This window comes from Equus caballus, chromosome 1 (genome assembly GCF_041296265.1).
Source record: "Equus caballus isolate H_3958 breed thoroughbred chromosome 1, TB-T2T, whole genome shotgun sequence".
Taxonomy (NCBI): domain Eukaryota; kingdom Metazoa; phylum Chordata; class Mammalia; order Perissodactyla; family Equidae; genus Equus; species Equus caballus.
The window spans coordinates 158,425,658-158,441,077 of NC_091684.1; the positions used below are offsets into that span (position 1 = coordinate 158,425,658).

The 15,420-nt window shown below is 38.7% G+C and overlaps 1 protein-coding gene across 5 annotated transcripts in view; it reads left to right on the forward strand.

The window, feature by feature from the left end:
- Positions 1 to 10,371, forward strand: part of CATSPER2 (cation channel sperm associated 2) — a 12,666-nt gene extending 2,295 nt beyond the window's left edge. For 3 of the 5 annotated variants that reach the window (XM_070237841.1, XM_001918217.5, XM_005603078.4), the window contains 9 exons: positions 3,382 to 3,554; positions 4,096 to 4,251; positions 4,528 to 4,652; positions 5,910 to 6,088; positions 6,299 to 6,398; positions 6,720 to 6,776; positions 8,348 to 8,550; positions 8,905 to 9,072; positions 10,235 to 10,371. In XM_070237841.1, coding sequence (XP_070093942.1) covers positions 3,382 to 3,554; positions 4,096 to 4,251; positions 4,528 to 4,652; positions 5,910 to 6,088; positions 6,299 to 6,398; positions 6,720 to 6,776; positions 8,348 to 8,550; positions 8,905 to 9,072; positions 10,235 to 10,266 — 1,193 coding nt within the window. In that variant the 3' untranslated portion in view covers positions 10,267 to 10,371. The remainder of the gene's footprint in view (positions 1 to 3,381; positions 3,555 to 4,095; positions 4,252 to 4,527; positions 4,653 to 5,909; positions 6,089 to 6,298; positions 6,399 to 6,719; positions 6,777 to 8,347; positions 8,551 to 8,904; positions 9,073 to 10,234) is intronic. The other 2 variants (XM_005603079.4, XM_014733758.3) reach the window with 1 other exon arrangement.
- Positions 10,372 to 15,420: the final 5,049 nt, after the last annotated feature.

The window sequence follows — 15,420 nt, forward strand, 5'->3', positions numbered from 1 at the left end:
TCAGTTTAGTCTAATATTTGTTTGAATTAACCTTTTTTATTCAAGATATTGGTGCCTATCAGTGAGTGATCCAACATTTGCATTTTTACAAGAATGTTTAGAAAGAGTATTTAGGAATAAGAAAGCTCACAAAGTATGTAAAGTTAGGTACAACTAAGATATTAGATCAGCCAGAAAATGACTTAAAGGGTAAATGATTCTTGGGGATCAGCTCTGTGGCCGAGTGGTTAAGTTCTCGCCCTCCGATTCGGTGGCCCAGGGTTTCCCTGGTTCGGATCCTGGGCGGGGACATGGCACCGCTTGTCAGGCCATGCTGAGGCGGCGTCCCACATGCCGCAACTAGAAGGACCCACAACTAAAATATACAAGTACGTACTGGGGGAATTTGGGGGGAAAAAAGCAAAAAAAAAAAAAAAAGATTGGCAACAGTTGTTAGCACAGGTGCCAATCTTTAAAAAACAAAACAAAACAAAAAAACCAAAAGAACACCTGGAGAATCAGTGAGCTCACTTGATTATCATCTCAAACAAACTGCTCAGAAATGATGAAAGGGTAGTAGAGGTACTCACTCCCTTATTTCATCCTCACTGTTTTAGGGAATTTTCTCACTTTAAAATAGTCTTTTAATGTAATCAGGTCAAAGATATTTAAATAAACAGTAATTCATGTAATTGACCCACTACAGTATACTATATTCTTTGAAGTGTTTTATTTCCTCCCCGTAGAGGTGAGGATTTTGAACTCAGGCACCCACGTTTCCTATTTCTTGTATAATAACCAGCACATATTTGCCTTATGAGGTTAGGGATATAGTCTTAAGCTTTGGAGTAAAGTAAATAGCAGTAAATATACAGGATTTCCTGGCTGTAATGGACAAATCAAAATAGAATAGCACTAACCATTCTGTTTGGTAAAACAGTCAAGTATGAAACATGATCACTGCCAGAGGACTGGTAGATTGCCCAAGTAGGAATTATGTGGCAAGTTCATGGAAGTTGTATCTTATTAAGTACGTTCTCCAGGTAGAAAGGCAGGAGGGATTTTGCAAAGCGAAATAATTTGTGACTAACAGATTTCTTTGAACAGAATAATTCATATGCTAAGCATTAAGACTTTATTTAGGCTTTTAAAACAATTTTTCCAGATCACAAAGAATGTTGTTATAGATAGGGAAAAAAATAGTAATTAACAAACTTCTCTAGATCAAAGCTCCCCAGTCTTTTTTATTGTGATTTTGTTTCCCAGTAATACATATATATTCTTGAAAACCTCCTTAGGAGTTTTAATCATTTCATTATTATTATGTGATATAAAGAAGCAAGTTAAAGTAAAAATAATATTTGAGACTAGCATATTATTAAATATTGTATTTTGGGGGTATGGCTGTTAGCTCAGGGCCAGTCTTTCTCAGCAAAAAGAGGAGGATTGGCAGTAGTTAGCTCAGGGCTAATCTTCCTCCAAAAAAAAAAATTGTATTTTAATGTTTATTATTATATAATTTTAATAATCATACTATGTGAGCAAATTTTCACTTTTGCCATTTATAAGTGGTTCATGCTGTTTTTAAAGAAAATATATGTTTTGTCTACAAATGAATTTTTAAATGACATTATATATTAAGTTTGGTTTTGGGGTCAAATATATTTATGTATTATATGTTTTTTTAATTTAATTTTTTTGTTCCTTTTAAAAAATTCAGATATAATTGACATATAACATTATATTAGTTTCCAGTTTACAACATTATGTATTATATGTTAAATACATGTTATATATTATATGTTAAAGTGTAGTTGGAAATTTAATTATGTGTTGGGGCATAAAAAATAGAAAAATCTATTATCACAATGATATTGGTAATTCTACTTTGCACTTTAAACATCAATTGGCTTATTTTTATAATTTTCATATTTTGTTTCTAAATGACAAGAGAGAGAAAAGAAAGAAAATTTGGCTTATTTGTAAGCCTTTCTCTGAAAATAACACATTGCAAGTGGAAATAGTCCTTATTTCCAACAAAAGCTGAGTATAACATTATCTATTATATTTTTGAGGTTCTAGAGCTATCTTGATATGCTATATCAAACTTTTGATCAGATGCATGCACTTTATAGAATCTGATGAAGATCATCTTGAGATAAACTTGCAGAATTCTTCTTATACTCTTCATGAAGTTGTATTTCAACATCAGTGTTCCTTACTTCATTAGGAATATAATAAGCCAAAATATTACTAAAAACAATAACAATTTAAAACTGTGTAAGTGTCGGGCTGGCCTGGTGGCGGAGCGGTTAAGTGCGTACGTTCAGCTTCGGGGGCCCTGGGGTTCGCCAGTTCAGATCCGGGGGCCGCACATGGCACTGCTTGGCACGCCATGCTGTGGTAGGCGTCCCACATATAAAGTAAAGGAAGATGGGCATGGATGTCAGCTCAGGGCCAGGCTTCCTCAGCAAAAAGAGGAGGACTGGCAGTAGTTAGCTCAGGGCTAATCTTCCTCAAAAAAAAACAAAAACAAAAACAAAACACAACTGTGTAAGTGTCAAAACCTAAATAGCAGTTTGTATTTTTCAGGGTGATTGAGTATGCTCTTGTGATCTTATTAACTGCCAAACATATCAGTCATAGTACATTTGGAGACTCTTGGATTGTTCTATTTCAAAGAGAAACATATTAAATTATTATTTAGTTTTTAAGCCTATCTTGATCTCAATATTTTTTTCTACAGCATAGTATATATCTATTAAATGTGTAAAAGAAATGAAGAGGGTTGAAAGATGAAGGCAATAAATTAAGAAATAGCAATTAGCAAATAATAGGATTCTAGAGGGTAGTATAGGATTCAATTTGCTTTGCAGAACAAAATCAGTTTTAGGCAGAGAAGAAAGGGAAAGTTTTAAAAACTAACAAATAAACAACCAAATAATTTCTTGGTTGGTAACTCAATATGCCCCATGGATCTGGCTTCTTGTTTCTACATTTCTTATAAAGCACTTTAGATACTATGGCCCTACATTTTCATTCTATTCTCAAGGCCCGTTGCTTCGTTGTGAAGTTTGGGTCATGGGTAACAGTACAGCAGACAGGGTTGGTGGTAGTTAAGAAAGCAATCCCATGGTGGCTATGTGACTCCAGAGTGGGAAGGTGGTGACTTGCAGCTGTTAGACATACCAATACCAGCAGGAGATGAGTCACAGCTATTTTTCACGTTTGATTCTGTCCTCCTCTGTATTTCACAGGCTGAAGCAACAACAGTGATAAGAAGAGAAACTCGAAAAATGGAATAACAGTGGGCACAACTGTGGTTTATAAGTTTCTGATCATTCTCTATCATTCGTCTTCCCACTTCCTAACCTTTATTCAGCCTTTGTTTTACTCTCACAGAATTGCTTGAATCCTCAAATACCAAACTGTGGCCACTGAAGCTGACTCTGGAGGTGGCAGCTTGGTTCATCTTGCTTGTTTTCATCTTGGAGATCCTTCTGATGTGGCTATCCAGCTTTTTCCTCTTCTGGAAGAATGCCTGGAATGTCTTTGACTTTGTTGTCACCATATTGGTAAGGATAGATAGCCTGAGGATTAGTTTAGTGGGCTGAAGAATGTGCCTACGTGAATCAAAATGACAAGAAAAGATAATTATATCACAGGAAGAACCAAAAATAAAAATGTACCTAACTTCCTTATTTTGATTTTTTTCGTAAAGCTAAAAGTCAGTCATTGCAGGAGTTATTGGTATTAGGAGCAAGGCAGAATCTAAGCACAACGTTAACCCCAACAATAACATCTATCAGTTACTAAGCATTACTAAGTGCCAGGTACTGTTCTAAGTGTTTTACATGTATTTTCTTATTTGAGCTATACAATAACCCAATGAGATAAGCAAGGTATTCCCCCCCCCCCCTTTGTTTATGTCTGAGCAAGTTGAAATAGAGAGTTTAACTAATTTAGTGTAGAAAGGTAGAATAGGAAACAATCCCCAGAGAATGCTATTCCAGGGATAATGCCCAAGGAACTCTGAAGAAGATGAGATCAAGAAAGAACAACTGTGTGTGGGTGCTTAGGGGTATATTTTACTCATAATCTGTGTGTTTCCCACAGTCCCTGCTTCCTGAGGTTGTGGTGCTGGTGGGGGTTACAGGCCAGTCTGTATGGCTCCAGTTGCTGAGGATCTGCCGTGTGCTAAGGTCTCTCAAACTCTTTGCACGATTCCGTCAAATTCGAGTCATTATTTTGGCCCTGGTCAGGGCCCTCAAGGTGATTTGACTGTTGTAGCTAAACCAGGTGGGCAAGGTGGATAAACATGGGGATTTAACACAAAACAAGTTTAGGTGGGTCAAAGAAGGGAATGAAAGACTGTGAAATGTTATTGGGTGAGAAAGGGCTGGGGACAAGCAGCTGTGGCCTGGAGATGCCTGGGCTCAGGAGTGGAAGTGAGGGTTTGGGGGGGAATTGCCAGGGTGGGCTTGACTGGGCTGTAGGTGGAAATCTGCCTAGTCTGGCCCAGCTCTGACTCAAGGTCATGGCCTCTAGAGCATGACCTTCCTCTTGATGTTGCTGCTCATCTTCTTCTACATTTTTGCTGTGACTGGTGTCTACTTCTTCGAGCATTACACCCGTTCAACTCGCCAGGACCTGGAGTACCGCATGTTCTTCTCGTAGGCAGGACTGGGGGAAGCCTGGGTGGGGGGAGAGTACTGGGGCAAAAGACTGGGGAGCTGGTCTAATGTATAGTAATGCAAAAAGTGTAGTCTATTGTGAGATACAGGAATGGAACACAGTAAGGAAAGAGAAGGAGACAGCAAAGGGGTAGTGAGAGGTATTACATCTAATTTTGAGGATAGAGCAGCTAGTTCCAAGTTTGCTCTGGCTTTCGCAAATTCAAGCACACCTTCATCAGCCATCTTTAAATAACAGTATATGCCAGTGGTTAAGCCCTCATTTCTGTGCCTTAGTTACCTCTTTTGAAAAATGAGAATAATAGTAGTACTACCTCATTAGAATATAGAGATGAATGAGGTAATGCATTTAAGCACTTAGCACAGTACTTAACACGTTGTAAGTGATCGATAAATGTTACTATGACTCTCAGACATGGTCACTGGTTTTACTCCCATCTCTCAGTGTGGGGATTACACATGCATACACCTGTACTCATTCAAAAGTAAAATCCTGTTAAGCTCTTTCTAGAGAACTGATTACTAATAGAAAGTGATTTTGGATTTAGAGGAGATAATGTTATTTGTGAGTTGGAATCCAATCTTGTCAGCACCTGTCAGGTCTCTCTTAGACTAACAGGTAGTTTTATGAGAATATTGAGTTAGGAAAGTCCCAGAATTCATCCTATTCAGGTCCTAATGTTTTCAATAAATTGTGTATGGAGGGCTAAGAATGAAAGAAGGAAAATTTAGATACCTTCCTGAGAACTTTTGTGATATATTCATTATCATTCATTGTTTGGGATCACATGTTTATGTCACACATCCATTCATTTACTTGACTATCAGTTCATACCAGCAAACTAAATAGGAATGATGTTTTCTAAATTTTTGAGTGATCTTCTGTTAGGTGAAGTCCATAGAACAGTGGAGAATGAACTTATAAAAAATGATACATAGTTGTTGATTGATTCAATTTTTAAAAATTCAGTTGGTACCTATTTATTGAGTACCTACTATGCCCCAGGTACCAATGAAATAGTGAGAGATATTCATGATAAAGGAAAACCTAATAAAACAACCTCAAACTGAAGAATGATTAGCTGAAAAGTTGGCTATGGTTATGGTAGAAAAGGAACCAAAGTCAGAGGAAACTACAAAGAAATGCTCTTATGTTGCTTTAAGAGTAAGAATGATACTGTTTCTGAGAGGTTTAGATCTCTCTTCTATCTATACACACACCTCCTTTTCCTTTAGAGACCTGCTGAATTCCCTAGTGACAGTATTCATTCTCTTCACCATGGATCATTGGTATGCACTGCTTCAGGATACCTGGAAAGTGCCTGAAGTCAGCCGTACCTTCAGCAGCATCTATGTCATTCTTTGGTTGTTACTTGGTTCCATTATCTTTCGAAATATCATAGTGGCCATGATGGGTAAGCATAGAAGAGGTGAAACCTTGTGGGAGGGGTGTTTGGAAAGAAATTAGAATGAAAGCTAGAATTGGTGGATTATGGACAGAGAGAACCTGATGTAGTAGGGAGGATTGGGGCCCGGGATGGATATTTCACTTGGTATCTCCCCTAAGCCCTCTCCCCAGGTCTAGTCACCATCATCTCCCAACTCCTAATGGCCCTTTGGGGCAGTTACTAACTTTCAGAATATCAGGAATGAGCTGAATGAGGAGATGACGCATCTGGAGGTTCAGCACAAAGCCGACATATTCAAGCGGCAGATTATCCAGAGGTCTGCTTCCCCATTTTCAAACCCAACTTTAGTTCTCAAGGGTTTCCTGACCTCATTCCCTGTTTCTACTCCTTTGCCTTGACCCCATTTCTCCCTTTGTGACGGAAGATTTGCCCAGGGTTAGAATTCCCCAGCTCTAGAATATTGCCTGATCCTTTACCACACTGTCTGGGCTTCCCTGCTCTTTTTCACCCCTTTACTACGGTTTGTTTTCCTCATTCAGTTTTCTTCACTTTCCGATCTAAATTCTTTTCTTTTTTCCTTACTACACTTCTGCTTCAGTATAACTCTCTTCACTCTTTTGTGTTTTTTGCTTTGCAGGAGGCAAAACCTGTACCCTGAGACACTGAGGTCAAGCCTTAGCAAAATTGATGCCAGGTTAGACATGTATATGTAAACTGGAATGGACAAACATGAAGGAGGAGAGGGTAGAAAATTAAAGATGAAGATTGGCTTTGAGAGAGAATTCCTTCATTCAATAATTATTTATTATAGTGGGTTGAATGGTGGCCCCCCAAAAGATAAGTCCGTACCTAACCCCCTGGAACCTGTGAACATGACCTTATTTGGAAAAAGGGTCTTTGAAGATGCAATTAAGTTAAGGATCTTGAGATATAATCATCCTGGATTATCCAGGTAGGCCTTACATCCAGTGCCAAGGGCCCTTGTAAGAGACAGAAGAGGAGAAGACATAGACGTAGAGAATAGGACAAAGAGATGTGAAGATGGAGATAGAGATTGGAGTGATGCAACCACAAGCCAAAGGAAGCCAATGAATGCCAGGCAACTGCCAGAAGCTAGAAGAAACAAGGAACTTTCTTCCTTAGAGCTTCTAGAGGGAGTATGGCCTAGCCAACACCTTGATTTCAGACTTCTGGCTTCCAGAATTGTGACAGAATAAATTTCTGTTGGTTTAAGCTACAAAGCTTGCGGTAACTTGTTACAGCAGCCACAAGAAACGAATACAAGCACCTTCTATGAAACAGATGCTATTCTGGACCATGAGTGTTCAGCAGTGGACAAGAGAGCAGGAGGAGAAACAAGAAACTCATTCATCTATTCAGCAAATAATTATTGAATACTTATTAGGTGCTTGGGATAGATCAGTGAACAAAACAGACAATAATAATGCCTGCTGTCATGGAGCTTACATTCTCGTAGGGGGAAAGAGACAATAAACAATGAACATATTAAATAAAGTAAATTAATGTATTAAAATATGACAAGCATGAAAAAATAAAAAGTGAAACAGGTTAAGGGGGATTGGAGTATAGGGTAGGGTTGCAGATGGGTTGTAATTTTAAACAAGTTAGGTCTAATTGAAAAGGTAACCTTTGACCAAAGACTTGGAGGAGGTGAGGGGATTACTATGTGGATATCTATGGGAAGAGTGTTATAGGTAGAGGGAACAGCTAGTACAAAGGTCCTAAGCCAGAAAGATGCCTGATGTGTTTGAGAAATAATAAGGAAGCCATTGTGACTGGAGCAGAGGGAAGAGTGTTAGGAGATCAGAGGTTAGAGAGATAATGGGGATCCAATCCTGTAGGGCCCTGAGGGTCGTTGTAGGGACTTAGGCTTTGACTCTGAGTGAAATGGGGAGCAAAGCAAAGTAGTGACGTGAAATGACTTACATTTAAGAAGGATTACTCTGGTTGCTGTGTTGACGAGAGACTGTAGAAGAACAAGGGAGGGAGCAGAGAGATGAGTTAGGAGGCTATACTGCTGTCCAGGCAAGAAGTGATGATAGCTCAGACCAGAGTGGCACTAACAGGGATAAATTACATGGAATAATTGAGGTTGGAAGTACTTAAGCTCAGATTTTGGAAGTAGTTTGGCCCTCATTGCCTTAAGTCCCAGACTAAGGGGATGGCCAGGGCCAGAATAATGAAAGAACTAGCCATATCTTGTAAATGTATTTGGAGCAATAAAATTTCTCCTTTCACTTACAGAGATGCCAGTCAACAAGAGGAATCTTTGGTCTTATCAGAAGCTTCTCAAGAAAAGTCTAAATACGCTGCCACTGAAGAGGGTTCAAAAACAAAAGAGTCCTTGTCAAAAATGAAAAAGTCCTCATCTTCTTCTTCCTCTTCCTCTTCCTCAACTTCATCTTCCTGCTCCGCCTCTTCTGACTCCAGATATTTTGACTCTCTTGGTAAGTGAGGGTTTCTTCCATCTGAATTCAGATTACTCTTCTCTAGGAGACATCCCAATTTTAATAGGGGCTCTCCAACTATATCTACTTCCCAAGCTTTTCCACCAGTCTGATTTTCTGGTCTCAATTACTTTCTTTGTGCTTCTTCATTTCCCCTGTACTTCTGCTTAATTTTGGGTAAGTGTGGCTGTGGCTGTCTTTGCTTATTGTAGAAAGTGGTCTCTTGGTGATGCACCCTTTCCTCTCCCTGCTTCCTCTTTCATTCTTGCTTTCCCTCCATACCATAGGATTTATCAGCTCTTACCCAACTTCCATGAATCTAGATATGTTTTTAAGAAGCATTCCTCCCTCCAGGTCATTTGGACTGGGAGACTCATGTGCACCAGAATCTGCCTGGGCTAATGGATATGGATCAGGATGAACGTGTTGTTTGGCCTAGAGATTCACTCTTCCGATATTTTGAGTTGCTAGAAAAGCTTCAGTATAACCTGGAGGAGCGTAAGCGGTTGCAAGAGTTTGCAGGTATGGATTTAGGGCAATTGTGGGGACCAGGAGTTAAGTAAATTGGAGTAGCATATATAACTGGGGAGAAGGATGTGGATGTCCCCTATTTTGGCATCTCAGCCTCTGAACTTCCACCTCACACCTGAAAAAGGCAAATCCTTGGTTTGGCATGTCACATTCTGGGCATACGTCCTGATTTATTCTAACCTAAAGAGAACCTGACAACTCGGCTTCTCCAGTAGAAGACACCTAAATCCTGTGAGGTCTAAGAGCTTGTCTCCCTAGAGGAGAGTGTTCAATTCCAGTTGTTGGGAATTAGGACAAGGTGGGCTCTTGATCAATTTGGGCAGCCCACCCCATTTTGTACATGTTTCTTCTCTTGGAAGGTCACATTTCAGCTGAGCAGTAGGGCCACAGACTCAAGTTGGATAGCTGTGGGGATTAAGACAGTGAGCAGAAAGCCCACAAGTGCCTACTGCCTCCAACTCCCAAAAGGGAGTTTATGAATTATAGACTTCTCTTCCTTTCAGTCCCTTCTAGTGTAAGCCTAGGCAGAGAGAAGTATGTGATTTAAATAAGAGAGTTTGATTTAAGTGGAGAACTACCTGCTCAAAATTATTTTCGCTAAATTTCTCACTTGCAATTTCACCACCTGGAGATTAATTTGGATTAATAAATTTTCTTTTAAAAATACAAAAGCTAGAGAGTTAGGTGCCATTTTTTACAATTTAATACTAATTAGCGTTATCTTCCTCATACCTAGTTGAAATCAACTCAATGTGAAAAAAGCAATTAGGCAAGAGGTATGTGTGTGTTGTGGGCAAAGTAGGGCAATAAGAGGAATTTATAACAATGGAACATGGAATTTAGAGCAGGATGTCAAAGACGGACTTTGCTTACTTCAAAATGTTGCCTAAGGTCAATCCTGCTCTTTCCAGTTGTCTTCGCCCTGCCTTCCCACTTGCTCTCTCAGAAGAACAAAGCGAGAGGGGGAAGGTTGCGAGGTGGCTTCTTCAATCCTGATTAATTCGTCTATGGCAACGAGTACAGACTCATATGGCTTAATTTAAAGTAAAAATTTGTGTGGGCACCTAGAACCCAGAAAAGCAGGGTCTTCACCAAACATTTGTGTGTTCTGCGTATTCTTAGCTCTCCAGCCTCACAGTCTGTTTCTTTACAGTGCAGGCACTGATGAACTTTGAAGACAAGTAAAACCGACAATGGATGACTTCGATATCTTTGGCAAAAGATAATGAAAGGAATAGGTGGAAATGGAGAATTCAAAGTATAAATGTCTAATAAATACTGCTGATAATTGCTCAGTGGTCTGTCTCTAAGACATAGGGGATACTGAAAGGTGTCAAGTCAGAGGAAAATTTAGTTCACGTGCCAGTGGGGCCTGTGTTCCTTGGCTTTCTACCCTTTCCACAGCTCCTGAGTCTGACTCTTTCCTTGACTTTGTCACTATAGCGCCCACTTTTCCTGCAACCTCTACTTCCTGTTAAATTCCTAATTTCACCCTTTCTCTCCCTGGTGGATACAGGCCTCTGGGCGGGGGGTCGGGGGGAGTGTCAGTAAGGAGATCCCAGGAGCTGTTAGTGTAATTATCTAAGAACTGTTGTTTCCATTGCCTACTCTATGAATGTTGCTTATCCTGTGCACCATTAACTTTAATCAAACATTACTTTTGCCTGTTTCTGGGCCAAAAGAGAGTCCTTTTATTCCATTTACTTGCCATTGCTCAGGGCGGTGATTCCACTCTGTAGAAGTGTTCAAATCAGTAAGTGTCCCACAGATGTTTAGTGTTAGGAGGGACCTCAGAGTTAATCTATCTCTCATCAAAACAGGAGTACCTTTTAGAACATAAAGGGGGATTATCCAGCTGATGCTTAATATTTCTGGTTACTAGGCATTTATTATCTAGAAGGAATCCCACTCCATTGTTGGGTGACTCAAGTCTTTAGAAGTGTTTGTTATTAAAAATTCTCTCACTTATTGAGTGCTTAACATAAAAACCACTGAATTGTGTACTTTAGAATGGCGAATTTTATGTTGAGTTATAGCTCAATTTTAAAATGAGGTAAGATCTAGAACCAAGAACGAATGTTATGTTTCAAGAAACAGCATTTTAGTCATTCCTCATAAAATGAGGAACAAAATAAAAATGTTTTAAAAATAAATGTCAATATATAGTATTGTATTAAAAATCCTATCACAAGAAATATGGCATAAATATTTGGAAAGAAATAAAAAATAATATTTTTAGGCACAATTATATACCTAGACACCCCAAAGGAATCAACTAGAATTAGAGATAACAAAGGATTTCCATTAAGTACAAATAAAAGAAAAAGGAGCTGGAGACAGATACCTGGGAAACAGGAACATATAAGGGCTAGGAGGAGGAAGAGGAGGCAGCAAAGACGCCTGAGAGGGAAGAGCTGAAGAGACAGGAGGATAATCACTCCAGGGTAATGTCCCTAGAGCCAACATGGAATTTCAAGAAAGGAATGGTCCAGTTAAGATCTGGATTGGAGCATCCATTGAACCTGGCAATCAGAATACAGTAAACATAATAAAACTGAGAAAGGAAGCATTATTTAATAAATCTTACATATGCTTTCTACAACATAGATGTTGTTTGAGTAGCTTTGCTTAAAGTGTGGTCTGAGCACCAGCAGAATTGGCTTCATCTGGCAACTTGTTAGAAGTGCAGAATCCCATCCTCAGGGCCTATTGAATCAGGCGTTATATATGCACCTTGAGTTGAATTCAAGTGTTACGTATTGAATCAGATGTTACATATGTTAAAGTTTCAAACTGCTTTATAGGTGTTCGATGATTGATCCCTTCCGGGATTTCTATAGCTGACCTTCACAAATGAATGGTCTATGCACACTACCTGTTCTTTAACTCCTTCCTTAATAAAAATGATCTGGTTTCAGTGCTACTGGAATGGAAGTTTATTCAATAAATATTTGTTGAGTTCCTATGTTCCAGGCGCTCTTCTAGGCTTTTGGATACATCAATGAATGAACAAGACAGTAATCCCTGCCATCCTAACTCGTTCCTCATAAGATCACCAGATACTAAACAACTTCCATTAAGTCAGTGATTTTATTTCCTCCTATTTTTTCCCCTAAATTGTCCTTCCAGCAGCCCAGAGCTATGTGGTAATAGCTGCTCAAAAACAAAATGAATAAACAGAACCTTTTCTGACTAAATACAAATATTCTAAAGTCTAAGGCTCAAACCCCATTGGCAATATCTCCATTACTCCTCCAACTTCCTTTTTATCCTTGCCGTGACTGAGTATCCTTGCTAAAGGTTTCAGCACCATTCTTAAGTCGAGGAAGAGCCAGGTAACTCTGAGAGTTCCTCAAGAGCATTTTGAAAGTGAAGTTAGGATTTAGATATTGTCGTGCTATAACTAAATTTAAATTTTTTCACATACGTTTTGTATTAAGCTTTTATTTTGGGATGTAATTTTCCTCTTTGTTCTCCAATTATTACTTACATCTTCAAAGACTGTACTGGAACTTAAACCAATGTGTTCCCACTTGGAAGCAAAAAAATTAATATTTGTTTTATTATAGCATAGAATATATAAAAATAATGCAAGAAGGAAAAAGAAATTTTGTAACAGTACAGTTTCTACCTACTGTATTACCATAATAATACAGTTACCATAATAACTTAGCCTTTTATTTTTTGATGTTCAACATGGATTACTGGTTATGAATCTATATTAATTTTGCTTTATTATAATTTGTCCATATGTTGTCACTGTTATTAAATTTAATATAAAAGTTAAATTTTTAAAAAATTTTACTTACTTCTTTTACTCCCTAAGGTCTAAAACCTCAGAGAATCCCTGGATCTCGTTCTCTTCATTTCTTGAGACCCTGCACTTGTCTGGCAGACCCCTAAGGTCCAAAAAGGGACTCACTTCTTCTTTTAACAAAAGTTTTAACATCCTCTATATGCCAGCCATGATGTTCAGTTTTGAGGACAGAAAAACTATTCAGTGTGTGAATGTAAGTCTTTTTTAATGCCACTTTTGGAGAGAGTTCTGTTTTTCACCATGACAAGCAGAAATCCTTGCAATATTTACATTTGTATTTTTCCTATTCAGGTGATGTAGGGTGAGATGAATATTTTTAACTTTTTATTTTGAAATAATTTGAGGGGCCGGCCTAGTGGCGCAGCGGTTAAGTTCGCATGTTCTGCTTCTTAGTGGCCTGGGGTTCGCCGGTTCGGATCCTGGGTGTGGACATGGCACCGCTTGGCATGCCATGCTGTGGTAGGCGTCCCACACATAAAGTAGAGGAAGATGGGCACGGATGTTAGCTCAGGGCCAGGCTTCCTCAGCAAAAAGAGGAGGACGGGCAGTAGTTAGCTCAGAGCTAATCTTCCTCAAAAAAAAAAAAAAAAAATGAGAGAAAAAAATAATTTGAGACTCACACAGGAGTTGCAAAGATAGTTCCTATGTACCTGTTATCCAGCTTTCTCTAATATGACATCTTATATAACCATGATATAATAATCAAAACCAATAAATTAACATGGATAAAATACTATTAATGAAAGTACAGAATTTTATTAGGATTTCACCAGTTTTTCTAGTAATATCCTTTTTCTAGGATCCAGTCCAGGATACGACATGGCATTTAGTTGTTATGTCTCCTGAGTCTCCTCTGATTGTAACAGTTTTCTTAGTCTTTCCTTATCTTTCATGACCTTGACATGTTTGAAGAGTTCTGGTCAGGTATTTTGTAGACTGTCCCTCAATTTGGGTTCATCTGGTGTTTTCTTATGATTATATTGAGCTTATGAATTTTTAAAAGAATACCACTGAGGTGAAGCGCCCTTCCCAGCACATCATATCAGGAGGTATTTGATGGTGATATAATAAGTGGTGATGTTAGCCTTGATCTCTTAGTTAAGGTGTCAACCAGGTCTCTCTACTGTGAAATTAGCTGTTTTTTCCTTTATAATTAATAAATACTTGGGAGGAGATACTGCATGGCAAGCTTATCACCATGGTAGAGTTCTTAGCCCCTATAATATTGGCCAGGAATGTGTGGGGTAGAATGAATTTATTTATTTAACAAATCCTTTGTTTAATACTATGTGCCAGTAACTGTGTTGGGCACTTGGGGTACAACAGGGTGTAGTCTCTGCTTGAGAGCTTATGGTCTATTCTAATGTAAGATGATACTTATGTTTCTGTATTGAAGACTAGGTGGATTCCTCTGAGTAGTGTGTGACCCCACAAAAGCCTTTGCAGGACCAAATAATACTTATCTGACTGACTTATCTCCCTATTTTTCATCTTTTCTTCAGTGAGGACAAACCGGACCTCCTCCCCTCAACCTCTGTGTCTATCCCTCAAAACCACTAACTAGAGGTCTTCACTGCCTCATTTTCTCCTCCCAAATCTCACACAAATTTCTCTTGTTGGCCAACTGTAACATGAAACCATACAGAGAAAGGAATTCTGGGAAATTAATTCCCGTTTAGCTAAACTGATGAAGTTCAAACCCACCACGGGTCATTCTGACCATTGACTAACACCACCACTCTCTTCAGGTGTTCCTTTGCATTGCATCCCCTCCACTTTTGTTGCTAGCAATCTTTTTCTCAAGCTTTAAATGTGTGGTCCTCAACCATTTTTGCTTTGTACTCTGTGAACTCTGTCTAACTAATTTCATCCACTTTTATGGTTGTAACTAGTATCTGTATGCCAATGATTTCCAATTCCATTTTCAGCCCAGACCTCTCAGAAACTCCAGGGGAAAATATTCAGTTGTCTGTCCTCAGGCACTTCATTTGTAATATATCCAAAACTGAACTCATTACCATTCCTTCAGACCTGCTCTTCCTCTTCTGATCCCAATGAGGACTGCCAAGCAATGTCCCCAGGTTGGGGAAGTCCCCATTCATCTCCTCCCTACTTAACTCCACTAGTTCCATGTTTTTTCTGAAGCTCTTTTACTGAAGACACCATTGCTTGTACCAATTTTTGTATGGATTAAGAATCTTAGTTGCAAAAAAAAAGAATTTATCTTGAGCTAGTTTAGTCATAGTAGTAGTTACATTTAGTGGATCTAAACCAGTGCCTGGCACATCATAGTCACTTTATAATACAAGGGAATAAACATAATTGGATGAATGGGTAATATTATCTCCATTTTACAGATGAGTAAATTGCAGAAATTTTCCCTGTTAATAGAACTAAGAAATGAAAGAATGGGGACCTAGACTTCGGAGGCCTAATATCAAAATGTAAACATAATTTAAAAATATCTTAACCAGGAGAGTCAAAGGCTCTACTGCAAGAACAAATTAACCCTGAAACCTCAG